Source organism: Apteryx rowi, unplaced genomic scaffold (genome assembly GCF_003343035.1).
Source record: "Apteryx rowi isolate R43461 unplaced genomic scaffold, aptRow1 scaffold_49, whole genome shotgun sequence".
NCBI classification, from domain to species: Eukaryota; Metazoa; Chordata; class Aves; order Apterygiformes; family Apterygidae; genus Apteryx; species Apteryx rowi.
This window is the reverse complement of record NW_020450749.1, coordinates 3,073,752-3,099,816: the sequence shown is the minus strand read 5'-3', so window position 1 is coordinate 3,099,816 and position 26,065 is coordinate 3,073,752. Positions and strand designations below refer to the sequence as shown.

Genomic DNA, 26,065 nt, shown 5'->3' with positions numbered 1-26,065 from the left:
GAAGATACTAGAAATACAAATGCAAACATATACAGGATCTACAGAATAAATTATAGCGAAGAAGCAGTTCTAGAGCGCTGTGTCCTCTGTGCCAAATTAAAAGAACGGTGTGGCATGACATCTTTAAACTAGCTTCTTAGCTAAACTAGCTTCTTAGCTAATAGTTTCCTTTCTCAGTTCTGTGATTTTGGCTGATTATGCCATTGTGGTTATTCTAATCTTCCTTCCTATGAATTCCCCAGAAAAGTATGTGATATAAATGTACTCTCTCAGAAGGACATAGCAGCTGTTTGAAATGTCCACTGTATATTTTCCAGAACCATCCAGATTTTGGACACACACACTTGCTTATTTTTCCATTTTTTCCAGTTTCAAGAGTTCTTTTTGAAGATGTATATATACACAATCTTTTCCAGCTCTTATTTTCTGTTCACTAAATTCAAATATGCAAATCTTACTGAAGTCATCTTGAGTTCAAATATGCAACTCCCTCCAAAAGCCATCTGCTCTTTGTTCTAGCCTAGTCAGGTATAAATTTGACTTTGCTTGACTGTTTAGCCTTTGAAGTTTCTGCACTCATGTTTCCCTCAGCTTTATTTAGCCTTATATCAAATTTAAAGCACTGTTAGATTAACATCGCTTGTTCACATATACCAGCTCCACATTTTGGAAACTTTGCCAAATTGTAGTCTGGATCTTCTGTTTTCTGACTTGCTTCCCTTACTGTTTCAGGAAGCCTTCATGACTCTGAAAAATATTTAGTTTTATTTCAAAACTCTGAAATTTTTTTTTTTAATACCAATAGTAAATTTAAAAGGTCAGGCAAACCATTCTAACTCCTGGATTTTCTCTGTCATAACCTGGACCAGTTCCCAGTCTGGATAGGTAATAGTTTGTTGCAAGTGGATCCAGCCACTAAATCCCTAAATGCCATCTGTGTCTAAGTTCCCTGAACTGGCGGGGAGAGGTGGGAAGGAGGGAGAAAGGATCGGTGACTTTGGCTATCTCCAAGTCTTTTGAGCACACTCAGAGGTGCAGATCTTGAGTCTAATGTTCATTCTTCCTGGAGAATATGCCCCTGCTGGAGCCTCTTCATGCTGGACAGACACTGGAATCGCACGGTTCTTCTGAGCTCCCATGTGCTTACATTCATACCCCAAAAGATTTTGATTGTGGGACGTCCAGTTAACTTGAAGACCAGAGACTTTCAGAGACAATATAGCAGTAAAATAAGGAACACATGTATTAGGAACTCCTAACCACAAGCAGTTTCTTTTCTTTTTTTTTTTTCTTTTCTTTTTAAGAGATTTGGGAAGCAGCATCTGGAATGCAATCCCCTGATCTTATTGGACTAATGTGCAAGTCCAGATTCTACTCAGTTTCTCTGAGTAAAGCAGAATTGTTCATACACATTTGTCTTTCCAAGAACAGAGCCCTTGGTTAGAAAACAACCATCTGTTTAAAACTCACTCTTCATCTATACTTTTGACTGTGGAATTTTTTCCTGTCCAGATCATTGGCCTCAGCAGTCTGTGCAACTTCTGTGTGTCCCTGGATTGGAGAGGCCGTGCAGACAGGTGGAGAAGCAGAGGCAGAACGGATGTGGAACATGCTACAGGAGTACTGTGACACTCCTACAAAAAGTGTCTAAGTCTCAGTATTTCTGACTTAGAGTTTTAGAATTGCTGTGGTAGTGTTATATTTTCATTGTAGAGTCAAAGCCTGACCCGTACAAACTTTATTATTCCACTACGGAAGGGCCATTCAGTGTTGATTGCTCTCACTGTTAGACGTCTCCAAAGGATAGATGTATTTCCACTTACAGCGAGGTATCTTAAGTAATTGTATTGGAGAGACTTCAATAATAGTGCTGATCTCTCTTAATAAGATTGAATTCTTAATTTGAGCTACATGTATGAGTTTGAATTCTGATCAGATTGTTCAGGGTAAAACCTGAATATGATACAGTAGATGAAGAAGACGGAATGGGAAGTTGCGATAGAAGGGAAAGGACCTTTGCAAGCACACCTTCACACAGCGTACTGGCTGATTTCCTTTGACTGCTGGCAGAGCCAGGCTAGGAGAAAGCAAAGGTTTCAGAGACTCTTTGGGCTGTCTAAGATGAAAAAGGGGAAACCATAGTTCCTTTCTTCCCTTCCTCCTTGCTCTCCAAGGGAAGAAAGGTGACTTCCCTTCTTTTGACTTGGGCTAATTTTCTCCAGGGTTATTTGATGCTGTGCAACAATTTTCACAGCTGCTGGAGGTTTATGTGCCCCACACAGCAGAGCAAATTAGGTCCTGGTCTGGGTGCTTAGACTGCAGGCTTCATGCAGTCATTAACAAACTTCAGCTGCAGGCGCATACAGGGTATGTGGAAGTATTCAGAGGAGGACAGGCTCCTTTCACACCTTGTGCCCTTCACGCTTAGGTTCAAACTCTACTCAGCAAGATTCATTCAGGTTTTTTGCAGTGCACTGGAATGAAAAGCTGCAGAGATGCAGTGAAATATGGATATATTTCTTCTGTAATTTCATTTGTTGTCAGTAGTTTTCACATGCTTCTGGGCTTGCAGTTTTGTTAAGAATTAGGCTCTGTGTGTGCAAAACTGAATAGATCACAATATCTGTGTGAAAGGTCTTTAGTCTGAGGAGTTTTTAACTTGCAAACAAGGTGTGGCTATGAGGTAGTATAGATCAGGTTGTACTTCTTTAAATCAGTTTTGTCTTTTAACCAGAGACCGTACACATAGCAGCAAAGTCACGAGATAACAGAAGGGATACAGCAGTAAAGAAGGAAATTCTTTCTCATAATCCCCTTCTCCCTGTTCTCTGGAAGGCTCATATAGCCTTGAATGCCAGATCTTGCTTTAGTCATGTTGGAGATAATGCTCATGCCCAAGTCAGCTTTGCTGCTAATGTAGAGCAAAAGTTGCTAGCAGAAGCCGTGCTGCGGGCATACCGCTGCCTGCCTCGCTGCCCGGCGCTTCGTGTCCGCTCACTGCAGTGCAGCGCGATGGATAACAAGCAGGCTCAGCCACGGGATGTTAGTCGTGCGGCAGGATTGGCGTTCTGAATAATCATTAAAAAAAAAGCAGCAGCTGATGACTGAGCAGTTAGAGAAGAATTACAGTGGAAGCTCAAAGGTTTTGGCGGCGGGAGGGGATGAGATAAGTATGCTAGTGGTGCTGCAATGACGTAAAAAAAAATACTCCATCAAAACCTGTGTCGAAGAGATGGTTGCTGAAAAGGAAGGAATATGAATTGCAGTGCCACGCTGAAGATAAGGGTGCAGCTTGATTTAGGCTGCTAAAATGCCTTAATGCTAGGTTTCCTACGTGGAAGAATACATTATTTTTGCTACACTTTGTCCCTCGTTTCAGGAGACATTTATGGAGTTCCAAATCTGCCTGCTGAGAAGTAAATTAAATACGTAGCTGCTTCTCACCTTTCCTCTGTTGCTGTACTAATGGGAGAGAATTTTTCTTGCCAGTAATACAGATCACGATCAGTGCTGCTGAGTGGATTTTTTTTCTTTTTTATTGGTACCAGAAAAGATGACAAATCTGCACTATTTATGGAAGGATTCGGATCTCTGAACAAAAGGATAGTAGACATGATGCATTTTCTTACAGATATGTCTAGGAAATTGGAGGCATAGGAAGCCTACACAAACTTTATAAGCATGGCTGAAAAAGAAAGATGAACTGCTTTAGGATGTCCTTGAAATATGATGTTGGATGGGTTTTTTTAACTTCACTTGGAAGGTTTGGCTCTTTTTCTGTCAAAAGTTGCCTTTTGCATGTGCTGTTCAAGATCCATTAAATGTCAGATGGAGGTTAGGAAGCCAAGGGTAACTGTTCTATTTTTATGTATTTATAGTAACTTTTTCCATGTGTTATGATATTTCTTTGTATTTTTCTTATCTGCAGAACAATTGGAATATTATTGTATTATATTGAAGTGGTTGTGTACTACTAAAGGGGGCATAATAGCAGTTAAAAGTATTTATGAAAAGAAAAACATTTAATTGAATATTTTATGGTAGATTTTTGTTTATTTCAATTTTGCTTTCTATTTTATGCAAAATAAAATGTGTGTAAACATGTCATTAATGTATTCATCTGCCTTTATATATAGGTATGTTCCATAGGAACACTCAAAGGACACTTACAAATAGTTAAGAGCTTTTTGTCCAAATTGTATTTTTTAGAATGAAATACAGCTAACTGAATATAGAATCATGTGCTGACAGTGCTAGAAAGCAAAGAAAAATATTGAAATTTTTTAAGTATTCCTTTCAATGACAAGATTACCATAACATGTATTAGCTGCAGAGCACTGCTGAAAATCTATTTTCAAATTGAGTTATTATAATAACATGTTTTTGTCTTTCTGTACCTTTCTCTCTTCCCCTGCTCCCAACCCTGTCAGTTGCTTCATGAATACATGATATTTCAACCATTTCCAGGATCTCTACGTGCCAACCAAAAGTCATCTGTCATTGTCAGCATTAAAAACCTCCATTGTTTGTTTATTACCCTAAGTAAACCAGACTTACTAACTTGCTTTTATAATGCTTTCCTAGAAAAATCAGCAAAAGTGGCAGCAACGTTGATCTGATTATGCTCACAGTCCTTTTCTTCCCCCCCCCCCCCCCCCCCCCCCCCCCCCCCCCCCCCCCCCCCCCCCCCCCCCCCCCCTTGTGTTCCTCCCCCTCGTGCAGGAGCCGAGCACCAAACGGGTCAAGCCTCTTTCCAGAGTTACATCACTAGCAAGCCTCATTCCTCCTGTCCGGGCCACTCCGCTGAAGCGCTTCAGCCAGACGCTTCAGGTAACAGCAGTAAATGTATCGCTGTTCTAAATCGCATTTCAGCAAGGGGAATACGTGAATACGCACGATTTCTTCTAGGGTTATTCTTTTCAAGTCATTCTGCCCATACATGCATATATGGGAATGTGTGTATTTGCACACACACAGTGTATATCATTCTTTTACATATGTCGAATTAAACCGCAAAGAAAAGTGTTCCCCCTGCCCACTTGCAGCAAAAGGTGCAGTAATAATGGAGAGGGGGCTTGTGCTGACAAATGGAAGCGCTGTTGTTAAAACTGTGTAATTGCCATAATTGTCATGAGATGATTTATATTTCTTATTCTCTACTAACAGCTACATATTCAATATTGTGATTGTCAGAATGTTCAGTCAGGCATCAGCAGGCTTTTAAAAATTAATATATATATTTTTTTTCTTAGCTAAAATGCAATTTATAGTTATATTTCAAATAAACATAGCCTCACACACTCCTGTAATGCAATGAACAGGTTAGATAACTTACAGCTACAGGGTCAATCAGCTTTTAACTCAAGACTCTCACTTCAAAAACCACTTCTCTGTCCAGATAATTCATGTTTTGTAAGTACCAGGAAGAAAACTATTACACCAATAGCATATAAAAGTTACTGTATTAAAGGAGTATGACAATTGCTGTGTAAATTTTAATGAAGAACAGAATTTTTCCATGGTATGTTCTGTTAATTTTGTTTGGTTTGTTTGTTATTTATGGTATAACTAGTAATATAGGACTGCTAAATTTCTTTGTGTTGTGAACTTTGACCTTCCTTGAACCAAAGGCTTAGCGAGCAGTTGTAAAAAGTCATTTTCCAAAGCTGATTATAAAAATAATAAAGAGGAAGCAAATTTGAAATGCAATTTAGAAATTAAATCATTTTGTAGTTTCAATTTCCGTATTAAGTGCATAATATTTTAATATACTTAGAGACTAATGGACCTTGAATTTGTTAAGTATTTCATGCGTTCAGACCTGGAGACTTCACGACATTTGTGGGCTCGACTCCTGTTGATTACGCTGAGTGCAAAACAGGGCTCAGCGACGGCTGTGGGCCTGGCCTAGAAAGCTCGGCAACGTTTCACTGTTTCCCCTTTAAAACAATGCAAGTAAGAGGGCGTGTGTAAAATCTAAGGAGAATTATGTAACAAGGTTATTTGCTTTGAAGAGAGGAAATACAAAAATATCTTGAATTTATTAAGGTTACTTCACCAAAATTAGCTCAATCAGAGCATTACTAATATTATCGTTAATCAGGGAGGGAAAAAAAACTTCTTTACAGGTAGGAATCTTGTGACAAATACATATAAAGGCATGAAAAAATATTGTGCAGTGGTAGTTTATCTAGCAGACGGATATGACAGGGTTTATTGAACGCGGTGTTTCCTGCGTTCTCTCCCTGCGGTTTTGCAAGTGCAGCCGTCTCCGTACGAGCAGTGCGTTCAGGGGGCTGGGGGAGGGCGGATGGCTGACCTGCCTTCAGACCGCCTTTGATGCCGCAGGTATGCCGGAGCGTGGCTGGGGCAGAGATGCCTGCGTTCCCTGGCATGTATAAATCTCCTCCGCAGTCTGCCTGTGCGCAGGACTTGGCCCAACGCTGAAAGGAGGACTGCATTAGTTCCAGTTGCGAGGAGTGTGGAGAGTGAATTAATTTTTGGCTAAACTGCTCCTGAGCACGGCGCTTCCCCTTTCGCAGCCTCAGGCAGCTGTTGGGCTCGTTTCAGTGCCTCCGCTGCTCCGTAGTGAATGCCTTTGACCCGGGCTTGGCCAATACAGTAGCGTATTTAATAAAGTTTGGTTTAGACTATCAGAAGCAAACTATGCTTTTGTGCCTTAGCAGCTTCCCTGCTAAATGTTAGGGAGAGCTACATGAATGTGTTTCAGGGCAAATTTTGACAAAAACAGGGGTGAAAAGGGTGGCTGTGTTGCAAGTCCTACTGTTAGGAGCATTTCTGTCTCACTCTGATTATTCCTGTTGATTTTAAGAATATATTTTAAGCAACCGTCTGCTTCTAAGCAGATTAAACAGTGATGTTATTCATAACAGTGATGTTATTCATACCATCTCCTCTAAGTAACTATGTGCTTGAAGGAGCTGTGATGAGAAATCAGCCTGAATGATCGCCAAGTGCTAGGCCTGAATCCACTGCCAAGCGATGAATGCTGGCCACGGCTCTCCAAACTGCCTCCGTGGCTGTCCAGAAATTGACTTTTTATTTGATTTTTGTCAACAGCAGTAGAACAGGGGAAAAAAATGACCTTACATATTGTGCTCAGGTGCCCCATTTGGAATTATTTAAAACATTCTGTCAATCTGTACTGCCCCTCTGTGTAAATGCTTTGCTTTTATTTTTTACTTTATTATGTATTGACATGACTGGCATGGTGCCCTGTGGAACAATATAGAGGTTTTGGGGTTTTTTTCCATTTTATAATACTTGCAAGTTAAAAGAAAACAAAGTGTTAATTTTTCTCCTTGGATGAGTTTTCAGTATGTTATATCTCTATTGCTAAGATATTTCAGTCAAAAACCATGTTTCTTCTTGGATTGCTGCTGAATTTTCTGTATCTGTAAAATGAAGAAAACAGCTATCATCAACACAAAATCCAAAATAAACTCTTCTTTGCCTGGAAAAAAAACAAAACCGAACCAACAGAACAGCCAACCCAAAAGACTACTCCAACAGCATCAGTAAAAACTATAAGAAAATACTGGGTTTCCTATATGGGATTTTGTGCAAACCTTCTTATACACTTCTTGCTCAATGAAAGATGTGTGTAAGACAAGAAAAAGTTTATTGTGCATAATTTCCCTTAGCATTGTAAATGTCATTTCCATTTTATGTTAACGGACCTTCTGCATGCAGGCCGAGGAGGAAATACCTCTGTACCTGAGATCTATGTAGTGTTGCTTTTAAGATATATTCTTATAACTGCCAATGTTTTGCATGTTTTATTGGTTATAGAGGTATTTGATTTTTTTTTCTGTATCTTATCTCTTAATTTTATTTTTTGCACATTACTGTCAGTACTTTCCACGAAGATATCAAGTAACAAAATATATGAAGTCCTTCTAGCCTCCTGGGTTTTTTTTTGTTTTTTTTTTTGGCTATTTACAATTGCTGTGTTTCTGTCAGAGCACTGTAGTTTAACTGACTAAAATAATGCTGTAAGCTTCATCTTTGACTGAGTCTGTCTGTACATCTGCAGGATACCAAATGCTAAGCAGGTATACTTATTTATTTATCCACCTGGAAAAACATCTTATTTCATAGCTGTATTTTCAGTCTGCATCAGCCTAGACTAATGATTGTGAAGATCCAATTTCTACCTGGTCCTCTTCACAGCCGTGCTATTCAGCTTAAAAGCTGAAAATAGGATCAGAAAATGAACTCCAGCTAACAGCAAAGACGGAAATTAAAGTCTTGCTACCTTCCAGTGCAACTTCAGTTTTCATCAGTATATCTTGAGTTTAAATACGGAGTCCAAATTATCTTTATCTTTTTTAGGACACCACAAAATTCTAAGAATCCTTGAGGAGAAAACTCTTTTTAACATCAGTTCTGAATGCTGGGACTTTGATGTATAGGTCCCTTTTTCCAGTACGTAGAGCTGTTTGCCTTACTGCAGCTGAAATTACAGTTGGTTTATTGCATGATCTAATACCAGTAACACATGGACCCTCCATAGTGACCGGCCCGTATCAGCCTGTGGAAGTTACTGCAGCCAGATAAATGTAGTAAACAGAAATCAGAGGCTGTAGCCTGATTCTCCTCCAGTCCTCTAATTTTTGAAACTATATGAAAATTTTAACAACCATGAACTTTGTTAAGGGGCATTGTTTTTTAACCAGTATCCTGAGCATGTATTTTAAGGAGACCATAACTAATAAAACATTTTTGAGACTGAAAATGTAGAAATGCTATTTTGCCATTTCTACAATTCCTGAATAGACTTGCATCATACCTGTGATTTCTCCTACATGGCAAGTGCCAATCAAGGGTGCCTTAAGAGTATGTTTAAACTTGTTTTCAAAAATCGCCATCAGAACATGAATTTAGATCTCTTGTCTACTAAATTGAAACGGGTCTGTTTACTTGGGGGGTAAATGGGTTAAACAATAGAATTGACATGGTTACAATGATGTCGTAAATTTATCTTAGACTATCAGAGCATTTTATTGAATGCATTTATTATTTATTTGGTTTTTTTAATTAGACATATAGTAGGTTTATGCCTCTGACATTCTGGTCTATTACAGCATTAAAGATTCAAGTTTACCTGACTCTCAAGTGGCAAAGTATTAGTGTTAGCAATAAATAATTGTTCCCTGGTGATGCATTAGTTTGTCTCTTCTTACAAGCCAATTTGCAGAGCATATAGGCAAAAGAGGAGAAGATAATATGTTAAAATAAGCTGGAATTCCACACAGAAGTGCATGATTCCTTTCCTAATTAGATTTCCATATATCAGGTCAGTAACTGCTTTGCCTTTGCTGTGCTAGTTTATAGAGCAAGGAAACGTGTAAGAAACCACTCGCTCTTGAAGTGAACTTTGTTCTCATCATTCAGTAACGTCTCACAGCTTTTCTGTCCTTTTCCTCGAGATATTTTTTCTAATAATATCAATTACAAATATTCTCAACACGACTTTCCATGTTAATTTTAAGCAAGGTGTATTTTGTTTGATAATTAAAAGGCTGCTCTATGAGCAAAATCAATTAAATATGGGGTGCTTACTGTGCCTAGATAGCAGAGGTGCTGAGTAAGCAAGCAGGATTTGGGTGAGTTTGGTTTCCGTTTGAGTCTCTTGGCCTTTTTGTGCCCCTTCTGTGCAGTAGTCGACAGTATAGGGCTGTAGAGAATAGTATGAGGCATTCTGATGCAGTGCAGAGCAGCTTAGGTTATTGCTATCAGTTGGCGTGAAAGCTTACTTCTCCGAGCACATGTAATTTCAGTTTGTTATTGAACCTTACATATGGGTGCATGTCATTTTGTAACATGATACATGACTTTTTGTTAAGAGGTTTCAAGATCAAGATAGTTACTTTAAAGATAGGTCTGTCTGATGCTTTTCAGTGTAAGTAATATCTTCATTCAACATGAAACATTCCTTTAAAAAAACACCACCACCAACCAAGGAGCTGGGTCCTTGAGGATGTATGTGGGCATGCATGGAAGGGGTTCTCCACCTTGGGTCGTGGAGTGACAGCTGTTCTGCTTGGCTGCACTCTCCTAGCTGGTGATTTGGGGATGCAACACACCTGCCTCTTTTCCCCCAGCTCTGTCCATTTGCATGTGAAAATAATTGGTTCCATGATTCATCTGTTATAACAAGAACAAATTAAGCGTGTAATTTCATGTGTGTTTTTTTATCTTCTTAAATCTTTGAAGGAAGACTAGCACCTGATTTGCAAAGTTTTGAAAGGTTGGTGTATAGATATGTGTGTGTGCATGTGTATGTATATATATGTATGTTATATACATTTTAGGGGTCTGTCAGTTACCAAGGAGGACTCAAAATGTCTCTTGTTTAAAAAAGGCAGATTTTATTTATGTAATATGTCTTCTGATATTTTAAAAACATTGCATTTACAGGCATTGTTTGCATTTCATGAGTTCTTATCTTTGGAGGAGAATTTCAACTATTTTGCTTGGTACATGCTGATTTCAACCAGGAAATGCAGAGAATTTGTGTGTTTTAAATGCTCTTACCCAGGGCGAATGCAAGATGACTGCTATGTAAGATAGGTTTTAAATAAGAACAAAAATGTAGAGTATTTCAACAATCTGGAGTACCTGAGGCATTTCAGAGGTAGGATCTGAAAAAGCAGCCTCTGATTTTAATGAAACAAAAAAGGAATCTTTTGAAAATAGCACAGTGAGAGCATGAAGTATCCATCTTTAGCCTGAACTCTTACTGAGAGTCTGCAGGCTAATGGAAATGACAATTCTCAGAAGTCTCACTTAAAATAGGACTTTTTACTGAAGTTTAAGACCAAGGCACATAACAGATATAGAGGTGCTGGTATACATCATCTGAGTTCAGAGGCTACAGAAATATTAATAAATGTGCTGCAATAATTTCCATATTAGTATTTTGTCATTTGCTACCCCCTAGCACTGATCGTGTTTAATGCATTTTCTTTAAGTGCTAAGAAAGAAGGAAGAACAAGTGGTATGAAATGAATATGGCCTGTTATAAACCTTAAAAACTGAATACTGGGATACCTTTTCTTTAAAGATAATGTGATGGTTCTTCTCTTTTCAGCCATATCCATTTCACACATTTCTATGTGCATTAGTTTCTTGCTCTTAAGATACATCTGGAGAGGCAGGAAGTTATCGGTTGAAACATTTTCTTCATGTATGAAAATTAGTTTGGTCAGGCACAGCATTAAAGCAGTAGAAATTTAATCTGCTTATGGGTTTATCTGGAATAGTGATACCATTTGAATCTTTCATGATTCTACAAGTCTAAGAAAAAAATTTGCCACTATCAGGTAGTATGATACTTGGAAGGTAAGAGGAGAGGTGGTTTTGAAGGACAGTCTCCCTTTATGAACCCTCTTTCTGCCCAACTGAGGAAACTTTTTTTTTCCTAAGACTACTAATGTGTTTCATGTAATGCACCTTTTCATCTGATATCCTCAAGACAGGACCCATTGTACAGACATCTCTGAGCACCTTCCTCCTCCTCCTCCTCCCCCCCCCCAAAAAAAAAATTAAACAAAAACCCCTTTGGTACTGTGATAAGCAAGTTGAACTCTACAGTTGATACACAAGATGAGTTTATCCATCAAGTTTTGCTACACTGGCTTCTGGAATTTTCTGTGTAATAACTGAATCAGTCTCCCCAAATGAGCCCAAATTGTTCATACTAATTTTGCCTCTAAAATTTATATTAAATTGTAAAGTGTTAAGTATTAGGAGTCTAATGAAGTGGATGTGTTATGCATGAGTTATTCCTGTCTGACCGTTTTGAATAGAAACTTGATTTCTTTGCTCAATTATGTTGATGTATCTTACCATTCTGCCGTTATCCCAGTAGTTCATTTTTGTTGCATGGTATATGAATGCATTGTTTAGTTTTACATGTGTTGAGAACAGGACATGGACATGGGTCACTGCAGGAATGAAAGTACTGGCCTTCCAGAAAGATGTGTTAAAATAGCTTTTCCTACATTCCCAGTACTAAATGGGGCTATAATATCACAGTAAGAATCGGATAATGTTAGTTCATTGTGTTAAATTATATATGTATATAACTTTCTTTGAAATGTGTCATGTGAAACTTTTCTAAAGATAAAAGTTTTATCTTCTGTGTATTACTAGCGCTCTATCAGTTTCCGTAGTGACAGTCGCCCAGATCTGTTCAGTCCACGACCATGGTCTCGAAATATGCCTCCTGCTAGCACAAAGCGAAGAGACAGCAAACTGTGGAGTGAGACCTTTGATGTTTGTGTCAATCACATGCTTACATCTAAAGAAATCAAGCGTCAAGAGGTATGATTTTGTTTACCACAAATTTCACTTTTGAAAGTCGTCTTTAAAGCGTGGAGTTGGGTAATGCTAGTAGGCGTTAGGACAACACTTGAAACTTTCCTGAAATCAAAGAGGACATCACCACCTCCAAAAGAACCAGGATTCCATCCCTGGTCGTTATAATTCAAGTTACTACATTAGATTGATGGGGGGGGTTTAATAAGCACATCATATTTTCGTAGTAAATGTAAAGCTATGAAGATGCATCATATCATGATTGCCTGCATGTGTGTGCATGTTCTGTATGACAGTTTCTATAACAATTGATGGTGGTTGATATATTTGATGTCCCATTTTGTTGTTCTAGTAATGATACTATAGCATGCTGTTTCAGGACCAGATTCATGAGGTGATATGTACTCACATAAAAGTGCAGTCGTTACCCCAGTAGGAAAAGAGTGTTTTTGAGGAAGTTTTTAGTGCTAGAAAGACGAAATGGTGATCATAATATGTATCTTCCAAAGCAAAACCAAAAAAAAGGTCAGTCATCTTATTAATGTGCTTTACAAGACAAATTCTAAATAGTTCATATTGTTATATGAAAATGGCAAAGCTCCCACTGAAACCAGTAAGAGGAGAAGTGTACTTTAATGACTGGGTTAGGTTGTCTTTTCTTGACAGAAGCACTCTGTCCAAGTGAGGTAGACAAAAGAGCTGGAAATTCTGCATCATGAGCTTATTGATACATTATAGATCCATTTACACAGAAATACTTCAGAACCCTATTACCAAGTTATATGTGTTATCATTGAGGGAGGCCTGCTGCCTTTAAATGACTGGAAATTTATGTATCAAGGATTTTGAAGTTCTACAGAAATTTTAAGGAGTATCAGCAAAGTTTATAACAATCTCTCCCAAGACACTTTGGGGACTATTAGTCATAAATCAAACAATGGTAACATCAGGCATTTCTCTTGCAGGTTTTAACACCGTATAAGAATTCGTAGAAAATAACTTTTAACATTGAGAAATTTGAAAGCAACTTGTTGAAAAATAAACCATGGAAACTTTGCACAGCATAACGTTCATTACTGTCTGGGGGCAGACCCCTGGACCCTTCATACAGCCCAAATGGATGAGCTGTCTTCATGGGAGTTTTACATGAGGGTTCTGCTTCATGTTGGTTCTTACTCTGCCGGCCTCTAGAGAACATCTAAATCATTTCCAGTCGTGTGCTAAATACCCTAGCAGCTGTCACTTGCGTGCCCTCTCATCTGTTCTTAAAAAGAATAAGAAATGTATAGAGGAAGTTTTTCCTGGAATTTTTATGCTAAAAGAACACCTGGTGCTCTGTTTGTTCTTGAGCATACATGGTGGTGGTTCGAGTTCATTCATGATCTTGAGCAGTCCTCAGGAAAAATTTTTTCAGCACAGATGAGCAGTACTTTTATTGTGGAAGTTGTTGCTTGACCAGAGGAATTGTTGATCACAATCTTCACTCTGAAACTTCAGTTGGTCTTTAAGATACCAGGGGTCCAGGCCACTGAGTGCCTTGAAGATAAGCCTGAGACTTTCTAAGAGGCCAGCTGAAGAATTTAAGTTAAGCAGAACTTGTATATTTTTAGGAGTTCATTGCAGTGAACACAGCAGTATTTTAATGTGTTTGCAATACCAGATTTTACCGAGGAGCTTTGTTGAAGTATTGAATGCTAGTTAGAAACTCCTGAGCATTAGTGGTCATATGGCCAAATATATTGCACTGTTATAGTCCAGCTGTGAAGTGAGTGTAGCCAGGTCATCTTTCACATGTAGGGGATAGATACCCAGATGAAACCAGAACAAGCGAAAGCTTGTTACGTAGGAAAGGAGTACCCTGCACGCTCGGGGAACAGCAGTGAAATTGCACTGCTGGTAATAGTTCAGTCTCGTGGTTGCCGTGGCTCTTCTGTGGCTGCTGTCTGTTAACTCATGCTATGGCAAGCCTTCCGCGTGTGCATGCTATTGAATGCAGAGAATTTGCACTCTCTGTAGATGTCCTCCCATGATGTGTGAAGGTTTAAAGCCTCGATGGTAGTATTAATGATTCTAACTGACCAAAATGTTCTAAACATGTACCCCCACTTCAGAATGAAATCATGTAGTAAGTAAATAGAACACTATTTTGATAAGATAGTGTCTTAGGGTGGTGTTTATTTTTAATGCATCAGATTTAATGTCTCAGATCTCCTTCAAGAGAAGTAGCTAACATTCACAAAAAATTCAGCAGAGGTCTGCATTCATAATAAAATGAAATGGTACCAAAATAAGAGTGCTTTCTACCAAAGAAATGTTCTAATGAAGATCTGTCTTTTGTCCTGTTAGACAACCTGGAAACTTTGCCACTGTGTTTATTAAAACAAAACAACAAACTTCTATGCAAATGTATAAACCATATATATTTTTTTAAACTAAAGTAGTTAAGATGTAGTTGACTCAAAATATAATGCTGAAGATAACTCCCTGCTCTGGAGATGCATCAGTCTGAAAAAAATTACTACTTTGGCTAATTCAGATAAGTATTTTATGAGCAATCTGGCAGGGCCATGTTTTTAAAGGTACTGCACATGATTCTGTATCTATCAGATTAAGCCTTATTTTATTCCTGCAATTAGATTTAGCAGAGAAATTCTGCTAAACAATATTAAGACAGCTGTTCAGAATATAATATCAACTTTTAAGGTTGAGTACTGTTTAAATAAAGATACTTTATAATATTTGTGTCTTTTTACAGGCTATCTTTGAACTTTCCCAGGGAGAAGAAGACCTGATAGAAGATCTGAAGTTAGCAAAAAAGGTCTGTGTTTAAAAACAAACAAATCACCCCTCCTACCCACCCACCCTCAGTATTCAGTTGTTCTTGTCACTTTTAAAAGTCATTTCTTTTTATAATTGCTAAGACAGGAAGAGAAACCAAAAAAGCATATTTCTTTTTTCCTGCTTTTTCTGAAACACATAATTGTGGTGCTTTAATTTTTTTTAAATATTAACCAGAAAGCTTAAGATAAGCTTCTGAAACTTTATTCTCAACCATTTGTATGTTTTTACTTAAGGAGAGCTTTAAATATTAGTTCTGATTTTTCAGCTACCAATATTGTATTAATTGTGGAACTCTTACTTCTTCTTGGCAGGCATATCATGACCCTATGCTTAAACTTTCCATAATGACAGAGCAAGAGTTGAACCAAATTTTTGGAACATTGGACTCTTTAATTCCTCTACATGAAGGTAAAACTCTATTCTTTTTCTGCTTTGTTATTCAATCTGGATTTATAGTCATCTGGTACAGGAAGTGAAGTTTCTCTTCTTTTTTTAATCATTGTTAGATCTTCTAAGGCGGCTTCAAGAAGTCAGGAAGTCTGATGGATCAACAGAACACGTTGGCCATATCCTTGTGGGTTGGGTAAGGCAGATTTTCTAATCAATTTTAGTTTTGATCTGTAACATAGTTTTTACATTTATCAGGCAATTTTCTTTCCATGTCTAACATAACATTTCAAAAATATATTTCCAGTGTGTTTTTAAAAGGTAAAGGCAACTGTTATATAAAGTTATATAAAATATATATATATAAATAAAATGAAATATTTTCTCTTTTGGGGGATTTTCCATAAAAAGATTTAGACTAGGATGTGATTTTTTTTAAAGCTCTTGCTATTTAGGAGATAAGCAGTTTTTAATTGCTCTAAATAAAAATCAAGGACCAAACTTCAGAGTTAGTCTGATGTTTATCATTTAAAGATCTTCCCCCATTTGTATCCTGGTTTCCTAGGGAAATGAAGCCTACACAGTGTGTAAATGCCTCCTACAGTCATTTTTGAATGTCATTCTGTTCCAGTCAAGTTTATAGAGTGTTAGTGCTATCAAAGATACTAATTTCCTGCAAGTCTGTGAAAATAGCAGTGATACAAGAGAGATGTTATTGCTGCCCAACTGACAAAAAAGTTGCGAAGTTCACCGTTTATTAGCAACCAACAACACAAACACTGAAAACAGATTTAGTTTCTTTGTTAATAAAACTGCTCATTACATGAAAAAATAAACTCTGAAGGATTTAGAAGTATGAAAAGTTTATTCTGTGAAATACGTAAGTAATTAAATTTAGCATGAAAAATCGGGCTTGCAATTTTTAAGGGATTAGGTAATAACATGTTTAGCAGCTCCGTGTGAAACACTAGCCGATTGTAAAGGCAAGAAACATGCATGACTGCTAGTACATAATGCATGTAGTTAATGATAGTTGGTAAATACCAAAAATTATCTCTGATTTTCTTTGCATAAAGTAATTTTAGATATATTTTCTGGTGTGTTTGAACACAAGTGAACTTCTCTTGGTTCAAATATGTTTGAGTCTATAATTTCCTGTATAGAAGAATTTACATATACTTGTAAGTAAAGCAGTTCTTGTAAAATGATATATTGTTCCAATCAACATATAAGCTAGCATTTTTTTCACACTTAAGACATGGTTCTTCTGTCTTAGTTTGGTCAGGTTTCTTGAGAGCAACATAGAAATTTGACAGAGGGGGACTATTAGGTCAACTTCAATAAGATATCAACTATTCAGTTAACTGTTGTGGTTCCTTTAACAAATGAAACAACTGTAAGTTAGTAGGAATAACTCCATGTTGCTCATTGCAGCATATAACTGCTATTTTCTTAGGAGCTGCACAAATTATTGTGTTAAAAGTCCCACATTAAATATGTTTTGATGGCAAGATGTTGTCCTTAATTCTGTGTGGAAGCTGGAAGAGACGTATGTTATTTTATACAATAAATCTAATTGTATGGAGATGCTTTTATATTAAATTCTAATTAAACAGAAGGATCTATTTGATCAGTTTATTGCTATCTAAAACTGGATAAGTCTTACACCTTTGCAAACCTTCCAGCATATGCTGGAAACATTATCATCAATAAATTGCAGATAATTCTCCAGAAGGTAGACTCTTAACGGAAGTTCTAACACCCTGAATCGCCTGGAACTTTCTATGTAGCAAACTGTTTCGCTTCGGTTGCAGAATAATTTATTCCTTTCCTCAGCTTCCTTGCCTAAACTCCTACGATAGCTACTGCAGCAATCAAGTAGCAGCCAAAGCGTTATTGGATCACAAGAAACAAGATCACAGAGTGCAAGATTTCCTACAGCGCTGCTTAGAGTCTCCTTTTAGTCGCAAGCTGGACCTTTGGAATTTCCTCGACATCCCGAGAAGCCGTTTAGTTAAATACCCATTACTGCTCAGAGAGATTTTGAGACATACACCAAATGATCATCCAGATCAACAGCACCTTGAAGAAGCTGTGAGTTTCTGCTTTTTATGAGATTTACAGCGCGTTAATTATGCTGATCAGTGAATTCAGGGACACTGCATAGAATATGGAAATACTAATACATTTATGAACAGCTGAAGCTAATGCATGAAACATCTAGCTTCCCTCCCCCAGTTAAATCCTATCTCAGTAGCAAAGTCATACCAAAAATGGGTGGTGGTGGTAGTATTTTCTACAGCTCTTGTCCAGTCCTTCTCTGTCTTGTATTTATCTGTCAGTGTCATTTTCCATTATGATCTAAATTGGGTAACATGGAGATTTATTTCGAGGATTTAGGTGGTTTAGATGAGTTTTACTCCCTGGCTTGAGACTTTACATAATCTCTGAATCTAGATTAAATATCATCTGCAGAGGTGTTGCTGAAGTTGGACTTCATTCTATTTCTTATTCTGAATAGCCTTATGCTGTCTGAAGTAAAAACAGAGGAAAAAAATCCAAGGTTTTAAAATTTCTTTATTAATGGAAAAAGACCTGATTTAGATATTCTGACAGCTTTTCAAGATTTCTATTCCCTTTCCAATAAATATAATCCAGTAATCCAGTATGTGTGTGTCTATACACATACACAGAGAGAGAGAGAGAGAGAGAGGGATGGATGGATGGATCTGGGAGTACATGAGTTTACCTTAAGCTACCTTTTTTCTTTGAAGAAAACGTCATAAAAAATCTGTAGCAGATTTCTTTGAAACACACTTCTAAATTAATGACTAAGTAAATATCATCAGTAGCCTAGTGCTTTTGAATAGTATTAAAATTTAAATAGAACTGAATTTCATTAATATTTTGAAGCCAGAATTTGTGATTTGCCTAGCTTTAAGTAGTTCATAGATTCCAGCCTTTCTTCGCTGAAAAATGATGGGCCTGCTCTCTTAGGAAATCTCGTATTTCAAAGCACACGTACGCGACTGCTACTGTTCTGCTATTCCTTCCACAAATCCCTTGCCCAGCTCAACTTTTCTGTTGTAAGACTGGACAACTGTGGTGAAAATTCAAAGCTTGGATGCTCAAATTTATATGTTATCTGTGCTTATACTAAGTACATTTCCCCTGTAAATATTCTTTTGAAACAAACATACAAAATCCTACATATCTCAAAGAATTCTTCTGCTTATTTCTGAGGTTATTCTACATAATGGCTGGTAAGATCTTTTTAAAAAATATTTGAAATGCTTTCTTCCAGTACATACATATATTTGGTAATTGTTTAAAAAAAATACAATCAGGATATTTTTCTTGATATTTCAATAGCCTTATATAGCTCTTTGGTATTCTGTTTCAGCAGAACACTGTTTATCTTTGAAGTGATGTATTTCATAAATTGTACATATGCCAAGTTAAATTAGGAAGCAGAAATTACTATATGTGGTTAGCTCTGAACAGTGTTTTAGGCTTATGAAGCACTCTTGTCTTCCTGCCTGGCAGTGTGCTGTAAGCGTATCAGGCCCAGCTGATCCCCGATATAAATCTCCTTGGTTCAGTAGATTCTTGAATCATTATCTGTTTGGCCAGACAGGCTAAACTGTATGTCTCAGCCTGTCTCCCCACCACCACCACCACCACCACCACCACCACCTTATTTAACAGAGGATTTCTACCAGTCTATGCAATCTGTGATCACTATTACCGTTGACTGAAACCAACAGAACTTCACATCCATGTGCCCTATGTAAGGAGTCATATTTTAAGTTTGGGATATATTCATCTCAAGGTCCTAGAAAGTGCAAAGCATAGGGAAATTGGGGAGCATATTTTTATAGAAGAGGTAAAGTTTTCATTTTCTTTTTTATTTTCTTTTATTTAAAAAAGCCAAAATAATTGTTCCTTTTAACTGTACAGTTGTAGGTTATTTGTCCTGTGACAGGACAAATCATTTCAGCTGATAAAAATGCATCTCTGATTTTATTTCTTACATCTATTTATCTTAATTCTGCGTATTTAGGCTTGATATAAAGAGATAAATGTCTGATTTTCAAGCAGTAGTTACAAACAATGATAAAAACAAAATGCCTGTATACATTGTAGTCTGCTTTATTCTGTTGCTAATATTAATACTGTTACAGACAGGGACTTCATAGAATTCATTAAAAATAGACTGTAAATTAAAATGAGTTTTATTGCAGCTACAGTTTGAGTTAGGAGACAATAGCTCTGGATGTTGGACCGTCAAATCGAAGTTTGTGTGTTTTCGCTGTTTTTCCACAGATAAATATAATTCAGGGTATAGTGGCTGAAATCAACATAAAGACTGGTGAATCTGAATGCCAGTATTACAAAGAAAGACTTATTTATCTTGAAGAAGGCCAAAGGGACTCCTTGATTGATAATTCACGTGTTGTATGCTGCCATGGTGAACTGAAGAACAACAGGGGAGTGGTAAGGAACAAATATTTTATCATCAATGGCTTTTAAAGATATCTTCATTTTGCACGACATATGAGTTGTGAGTAATTGCAAGTTGTTGTAATATACAAAAACATCACCATCTCTCGCTATAGGTAGTTGATAAATATTAACTGTTAACTATTACAGCAATTGTTTTTTTTGGTCAACAGTCGATTATCTATATATGGAGATATTAAACTTATATGTGTCTGTCTGGCTCTTAACATACATATTTCTGGTCTCAGAGACATGATTGTAATGTCTATAAATAATACGCAAAAATGCACTAACAAATTTCAGATTTGTCAGAGGCTGTGGTTAATAAGCATGTTTTACTTGCTTATTTGGTGCAAGTTCAAAGTGAATTTATTGATCAGAGAAATGTGGTATTTGGTACTATGAATTTGAGTCTCCAGTAGTCTTCAGTATTGATAAGTGTCATAAGCTAAGTTTTTCCGTTTTCAAAGAAAAAAATATGTGGATTAGTAGAGACATTAACAGACTAGAAATCAGTAATTCTGAGATTTTTTTTTCTAGTTCAAATTAAAAAAAAAAGTTTTGAATGAAAAAAAATGAAAAAGATCTTTTTCTCATTAACTGAGCTCATGAAAGCTAAAGAACCCCCAAGAAATCAGCAGAATTCAAAATGGGTTTCTCAGCATTGGGAGTGCTTCGAAGCAGCGTGTTCATACATACAGTATAGATGGATCATGTTTTGCCATATGACTGAGACTGAAAGATGAAATAGAGGCTGCTTTCTGGTTTACCTTAAGAAGATGAGGTGGGCAGTTGATGTAAAGCCAGCTAGCAGGAAGTAACTGGCCATTTTTTCCTTACAGCTAACTTTATTTACACCATCCATCCCACCCCTGCCTTTTTTCAGGAGCATAACATCAAGCATATAATTCATTCTTTTCAATTTATTAAGTGTTCTATAATTCCCCATCTTTTGGGGGATTTCCACACTGGCATATTCCTGGAATGCATTTGACAGTGTGGAATATTTTTATTTTTGTTCATTTCTTGGATTTGGATGGGAAAAACAGATCCAACCATTTATATCTTACCGTTGTCAGTCTCCTTTTTACTCCTGCTATTATGAAGTGTTAGCTTTTACACCAAATAAGAGTTTTCCCCACTGAAAGGAGTTTCATATGACTCCCAGTAAAATCAGCCATAACAAAAAAAAAAAGCTTTACATTTTGAAGAATCTGCAAAATTTCATGGTTGATGGTTTGAAACTAGTGAGTTTTTAAATGACCAAATTCCAATATATACTAGGTAATTTGGTGTAAATGTGGACTATTGGGGGAAAAAGGGGGGGTGTAGAAATTCATACTGATATATATCTGAAATGCTTAATCTCAGACATTTTTGTTTCTTTTGTACTTAATTTATATGAAAAAGTGGTTATTTGCCAAACACATTCGCAGTTATATGGTGCCCTGGATCATAACTATTATAGCTGCTAAACTGAAACTCTGAATGGATAGATTTTTCATCAGACTGCATAGAGTGGCTGGGAATGCAAAAGTTGACAGCACTGCAGAATAAGGAACAGGCAAAAAGTTTAGGTGCAAGTCCTGCAAACGCTTAGAGAGGCACAAGTGGAAGAAAATTGGACTATTCATGGACACAAAATAAGGCATGTGTGTGAATGTTGTGGAAAGATCTAATTAAGATGGGCTTCATGAATGTCAGAGGAGTACAAAGGTATATTGGGAAAAGTTTATGCTATAATTACCTGTTTTATCGTAGTCTTCTCAAAGCACGATCTACTGGAAGATGGGACACTGAGCTATGTGGATCTGAAGATCTATCTTTTGTTCTTAAAACTGAATAACCTGTCTGTTTAGATCGAGAGTCAGATCAGCTTGAGAAACAAAGAGCAATTACTCATGATTGAAAAGAAAACCTTGGCAGCGAAAAAAGGAAAAAATTAATAATTTCGGTGCATGGTATCAAGTGGAATGAATTAAAAAATTCAGTTTGTTTATTACTGGAAGCCACTGGAGATTGCAAAACATAAAGAGAAACATAAATTCAAAGATGACAATAGGTGACTTTTGCCACCTAGGAGCAAAAGTAGTATTCTGAGCTTTAAAGAGCTGTAGCAAAGCTGATGTTTGTGGGCAGCATGTGAATTGTAAGAGGACTGCTTGTAATTGCTCGTTGAAAATAGCTGGATGAAGAAGAATGCCTTCCTGTTAGTAGCACAGGGAGTAGTGGTACGTAGAGAAAAGTTAAAGTGGGTGTCAGAATAAGAGTGCACATAAGCAGGCTGCTATAGTTTTCATGAAACAGAAGCATTGTAATAGAGAAAGCTTTGAAATTTCATGCATAACATTTAAAAGCCTCAACATTACAAGATGAATTAGGATCATGACATGAGATACTGGAGGACAGAAAAAATAATTTTTGTAAGTTTTTTAATTGGTGTATCTACATGAATATTTATATGCTGTTGAGTCATAAAAAAATTTAAACAGTGGGAAGAGAGCAATGCTTATTTCAACTGTAGATAACACATGTTAGTTTACATAAATTTGGTTTAATGATGTTCTAAAAAATGAATAATGCTTTATTTTTTATTACTTTTTAACAGAAACTGCATGTCTTCCTCTTTCAAGAAGTGTTGGTGATTACTCGAGCTATCACCCATAATGAACAGCTCTGCTACCAGCTGTACCGGCAGCCAATTCCAGTGAGGGATCTTGTGCTAGAAGACTTGCAAGATGGAGAGGTGCGAGTGGGTGGATCCATACGTGGTGCATTTAGCAACAATGAGAGAAGTATGACTGCACCTTTTGATTTATTTTTCGTATGCTCTTTCGAAATCATTATAATCTTGAGACACTTGCCAGTGAGATATCTCAATGTTTTCTCTAAAAAACAAACAAACAAACAAAAAACTAAATACAGAATCTTGATTCTTTTTTCAAACTGCTATACTATGTAGTAACTTGCTTCTTTTAGATTGTTTCTCAAAGTCCTTTATATTGATAATGGGAGTCTTCCACACACCTTCTTCTCTGTTGCATTGGGAAGGGGGAAAGTATGTAGTATATAGTAGCAAATCCACAAAATTACAAGCAAATATATTTTGAAATCTTAAGTTAAGCTTTAGCTATGACTCTTCCTCTTTATGGTGACATTAATGACTATTAGCTATGACTCTTCCTCTTTATGGTGACATTAATTGCTACTCCATAACTAAGGCTTAGATACAGATAGTTAATGTAGCACTCAGTGTTAAGGGTGCAGCTATTCTTGCTCATGTCAGGAGATGAGCATTCATGTCCTTCTAGTTAAACATATTAGAAGGATGCTGTTTCCATTACAAGTCTCCTTTGAATCTTGCCTGTCTTGTGAAAGCTTCGAGAGTTTTTTGTGTGATAGCTTTATTAGTGAACTGAATGGAAGAGATGAGGCAATCTCCAGCTGGCACAGGGAACAGTATTCACTGGAGATTCTGGAAATCTGCTTTGCAGTGAAGCAGGAGGAGTTTGGGAGGAGCCTTAATCATTCTGATTCACTTAAGGCTCTACATGGTAGCTCATACCTGGCAGAATTATTTAATCCAGCAAAAATACATTATTAGAAGTGCTAGTGTTGTTCTGTGCGCCACAGAACACAGGGATCCTCAAACTCTTCTCACTGGTCGGACATGGTATTGGCAACAAAATACAGTAAGTTAGAGATTTTGCAGATTTTCTTATTTTAATGTACTCGTTTATTATAAAATTCATTCAGCCACAACATTCAGCATTTTGATATATGTTGTTTCTTTCAGTCAAAAACTTCTTTAGAGTCAGCTTCAAAAGTGGATCCCAAAGCCAGTCTCACTCACTACAAGCCAATGACTCCTTCAACAAACAGCAGTGGCTTAACTGTATCCGACAGGCCAAAGAAAAGGTTACGTGTGCAGGAAAAACCAGAGTGCTGAACTCGGAAGCCCATTTTCTTTTGTCACCAAATGGAAGCAGAGTATCGCAGGGAGAAACCACCCTGGAGCAAATGGACCAATCGGACAGCGAGTCAGACTGTAGCATGGACACTAGCGAGGTCAACCTCGACTGTGAACGCATGGAGCAGACAAACTCTTGTGAAAGCGAAAAACAAATAGAAACCGATGTTTGACAAAAATTAAAATTCATGGAAGAAAACCTGTGTCTTACCTGTACAGTATTTGCATTCCATAAATGGAACCCTTTGGAGAAGCACTTTTAAAATATTTTTTGTGACAGTGTCAACGCAGTCCTCCTTGTATTCGTATCTATGAGTGTAGTACTGTAACTGCCAATCTGTGTAAGCTGGAATCTCTTGCAGCTCATGTCCTGTGATTATATTCCGTAAACATCTAAGGTGGATGAAAGAGGTACTTGACCAGTTATTCTCAAAGTCCTGCTGTAAACAGAATCTCTAAACTACTGTTTATATGTGCATTACATAAAAAAAATCTTTTCATAGTTTGTAAAGTGCTTTATTTGCCCTTTAATGTGGCAGCTGATGACATGGACTTAATATGGGGTTTCAGGATGGATATCAAAATCATAAGTTTTCACAAAGGCCTACAAGGAGAAGATAGTTTCTTGGGGGTGGGGGGAGGAGGAGGAGAAAAACATCTTTCAGTAACCTATATCCCTCTTGTGGTATTAAATGAACAAGAAATACAGATGGTGGGCCGTGTAACCAAGAACTTGCGCTGAAATCCAGCACCCAACATTAAAATCTGGTCAGTTAAAGTAGTCAGCATAGTGCAATGGTTTACTCATCAAAGCATGTAATGCTAAAAACAATCAACTGAAAAAAACTCCACAGCCAGCACTGAATTAAATTAAATGCCGGGAATACTGGGTATTTGTAAATAAGTTGCTAGTTTCCTTTCAGTGCCATATATATCTCTATTATCGCAAACAGGACAAGAACTGAGAAAGCTTTTGCTTGTGAATAGGCCCTCTTCAGCATTTTGCACTCCACTGACCTCCACTGTTGGTTTTAAACACCCCCAAAGTAATGGTAAAACATTTAAGTTTCTGTAAATGTCTGTTTACAGTTACATGTAGTCAGTTTTAAAACTAAGTGACAATTTTATATAAATGGTGCTCTACAAATACCCTATGGGATTAGGTAGAGAACGTTTCAACAAAAAGGGAATTGATTTTCCTTTAGGATATATTACATCCCTTATATTTTTGTCAAGTTTTGTCTTAAAAGTTTTTGTTGCATTTAATCTCATGTGTAATTGGAAATGTCACTGTGTTTTCTGGTGGCTGATTTAATCTACTCATTATGATGAGAAGCAAATGAGTTGCTTAAAAATGCAGTCTAAAACACTCAGTTCAACCTCCTGTCACTTTTCAGGAATCCCTTGGTAATATTTGATTTCTTTGTATAAAAAATAATACCAGTCTGCTGAATGGTAGTATGGCAAGCTATGAAACTGATATACTAATACATTTAAATGATCCTTGATATTAAACAGGATGACCTGTGCAAAGTACTTGTAACAACACAAGTAGTAAAACTGCTAAATTATTGCCAAAAAAAATTTATTTCTTGTGTTCTATGAGTTTACAGAAAATAGTAAGTGTCAAGTATCTTACGTCTATATATTCTGATGTGCATTACAGAAATCAGTGTGACAACATGGTAAACAATATAAAATGAGTTAATTTCTTTATTTTTCAAAAAATTTTGTCAGTTTTACTCTATAGAAAATATTTCTGTATTTATAGTTTTTCAGAAAAGGTAATTTTTTTTCTGTTTCAGGCTTTGTAATTTATTTCAACTGCTTCATTTTTAGAGCTGAATGAGTATGCCAGTGAAAACAAGAGAAAGGAAAATTTTACAGAAGAAAAGGAGTAGGAAAGCATATTAGATGATGAACCATTTTCATAAAACCTGTTCAACAAAATGTTTAAAAAGAGAAAAAAGCATGTAAAGTGTTCAGCTAGGGAAGAAAAGAAAGAATGTATGTATTGAC

General features: G+C 36.9%; 1 protein-coding gene across 3 annotated transcripts in view; it reads left to right on the top strand.

Moving 5' to 3' along the window:
- The window catches only part of ARHGEF3 (Rho guanine nucleotide exchange factor 3), a 131,087-nt gene extending 106,536 nt beyond the window's left edge, over positions 1–24,551 (top strand). For all 3 annotated transcript variants that reach the window (XM_026078910.1, XM_026078911.1, XM_026078912.1), the window contains 9 exons: positions 4,723–4,830; positions 12,181–12,351; positions 15,101–15,163; positions 15,498–15,594; positions 15,693–15,769; positions 17,410–17,667; positions 19,900–20,070; positions 22,685–22,871; positions 23,873–24,551. In XM_026078910.1, coding sequence (XP_025934695.1) covers positions 4,723–4,830; positions 12,181–12,351; positions 15,101–15,163; positions 15,498–15,594; positions 15,693–15,769; positions 17,410–17,667; positions 19,900–20,070; positions 22,685–22,871; positions 23,873–24,219 — 1,479 coding nt within the window. In that variant the 3' untranslated portion in view covers positions 24,220–24,551. The remainder of the gene's footprint in view (positions 1–4,722; positions 4,831–12,180; positions 12,352–15,100; positions 15,164–15,497; positions 15,595–15,692; positions 15,770–17,409; positions 17,668–19,899; positions 20,071–22,684; positions 22,872–23,872) is intronic.
- Positions 24,552–26,065: the final 1,514 nt, after the last annotated feature.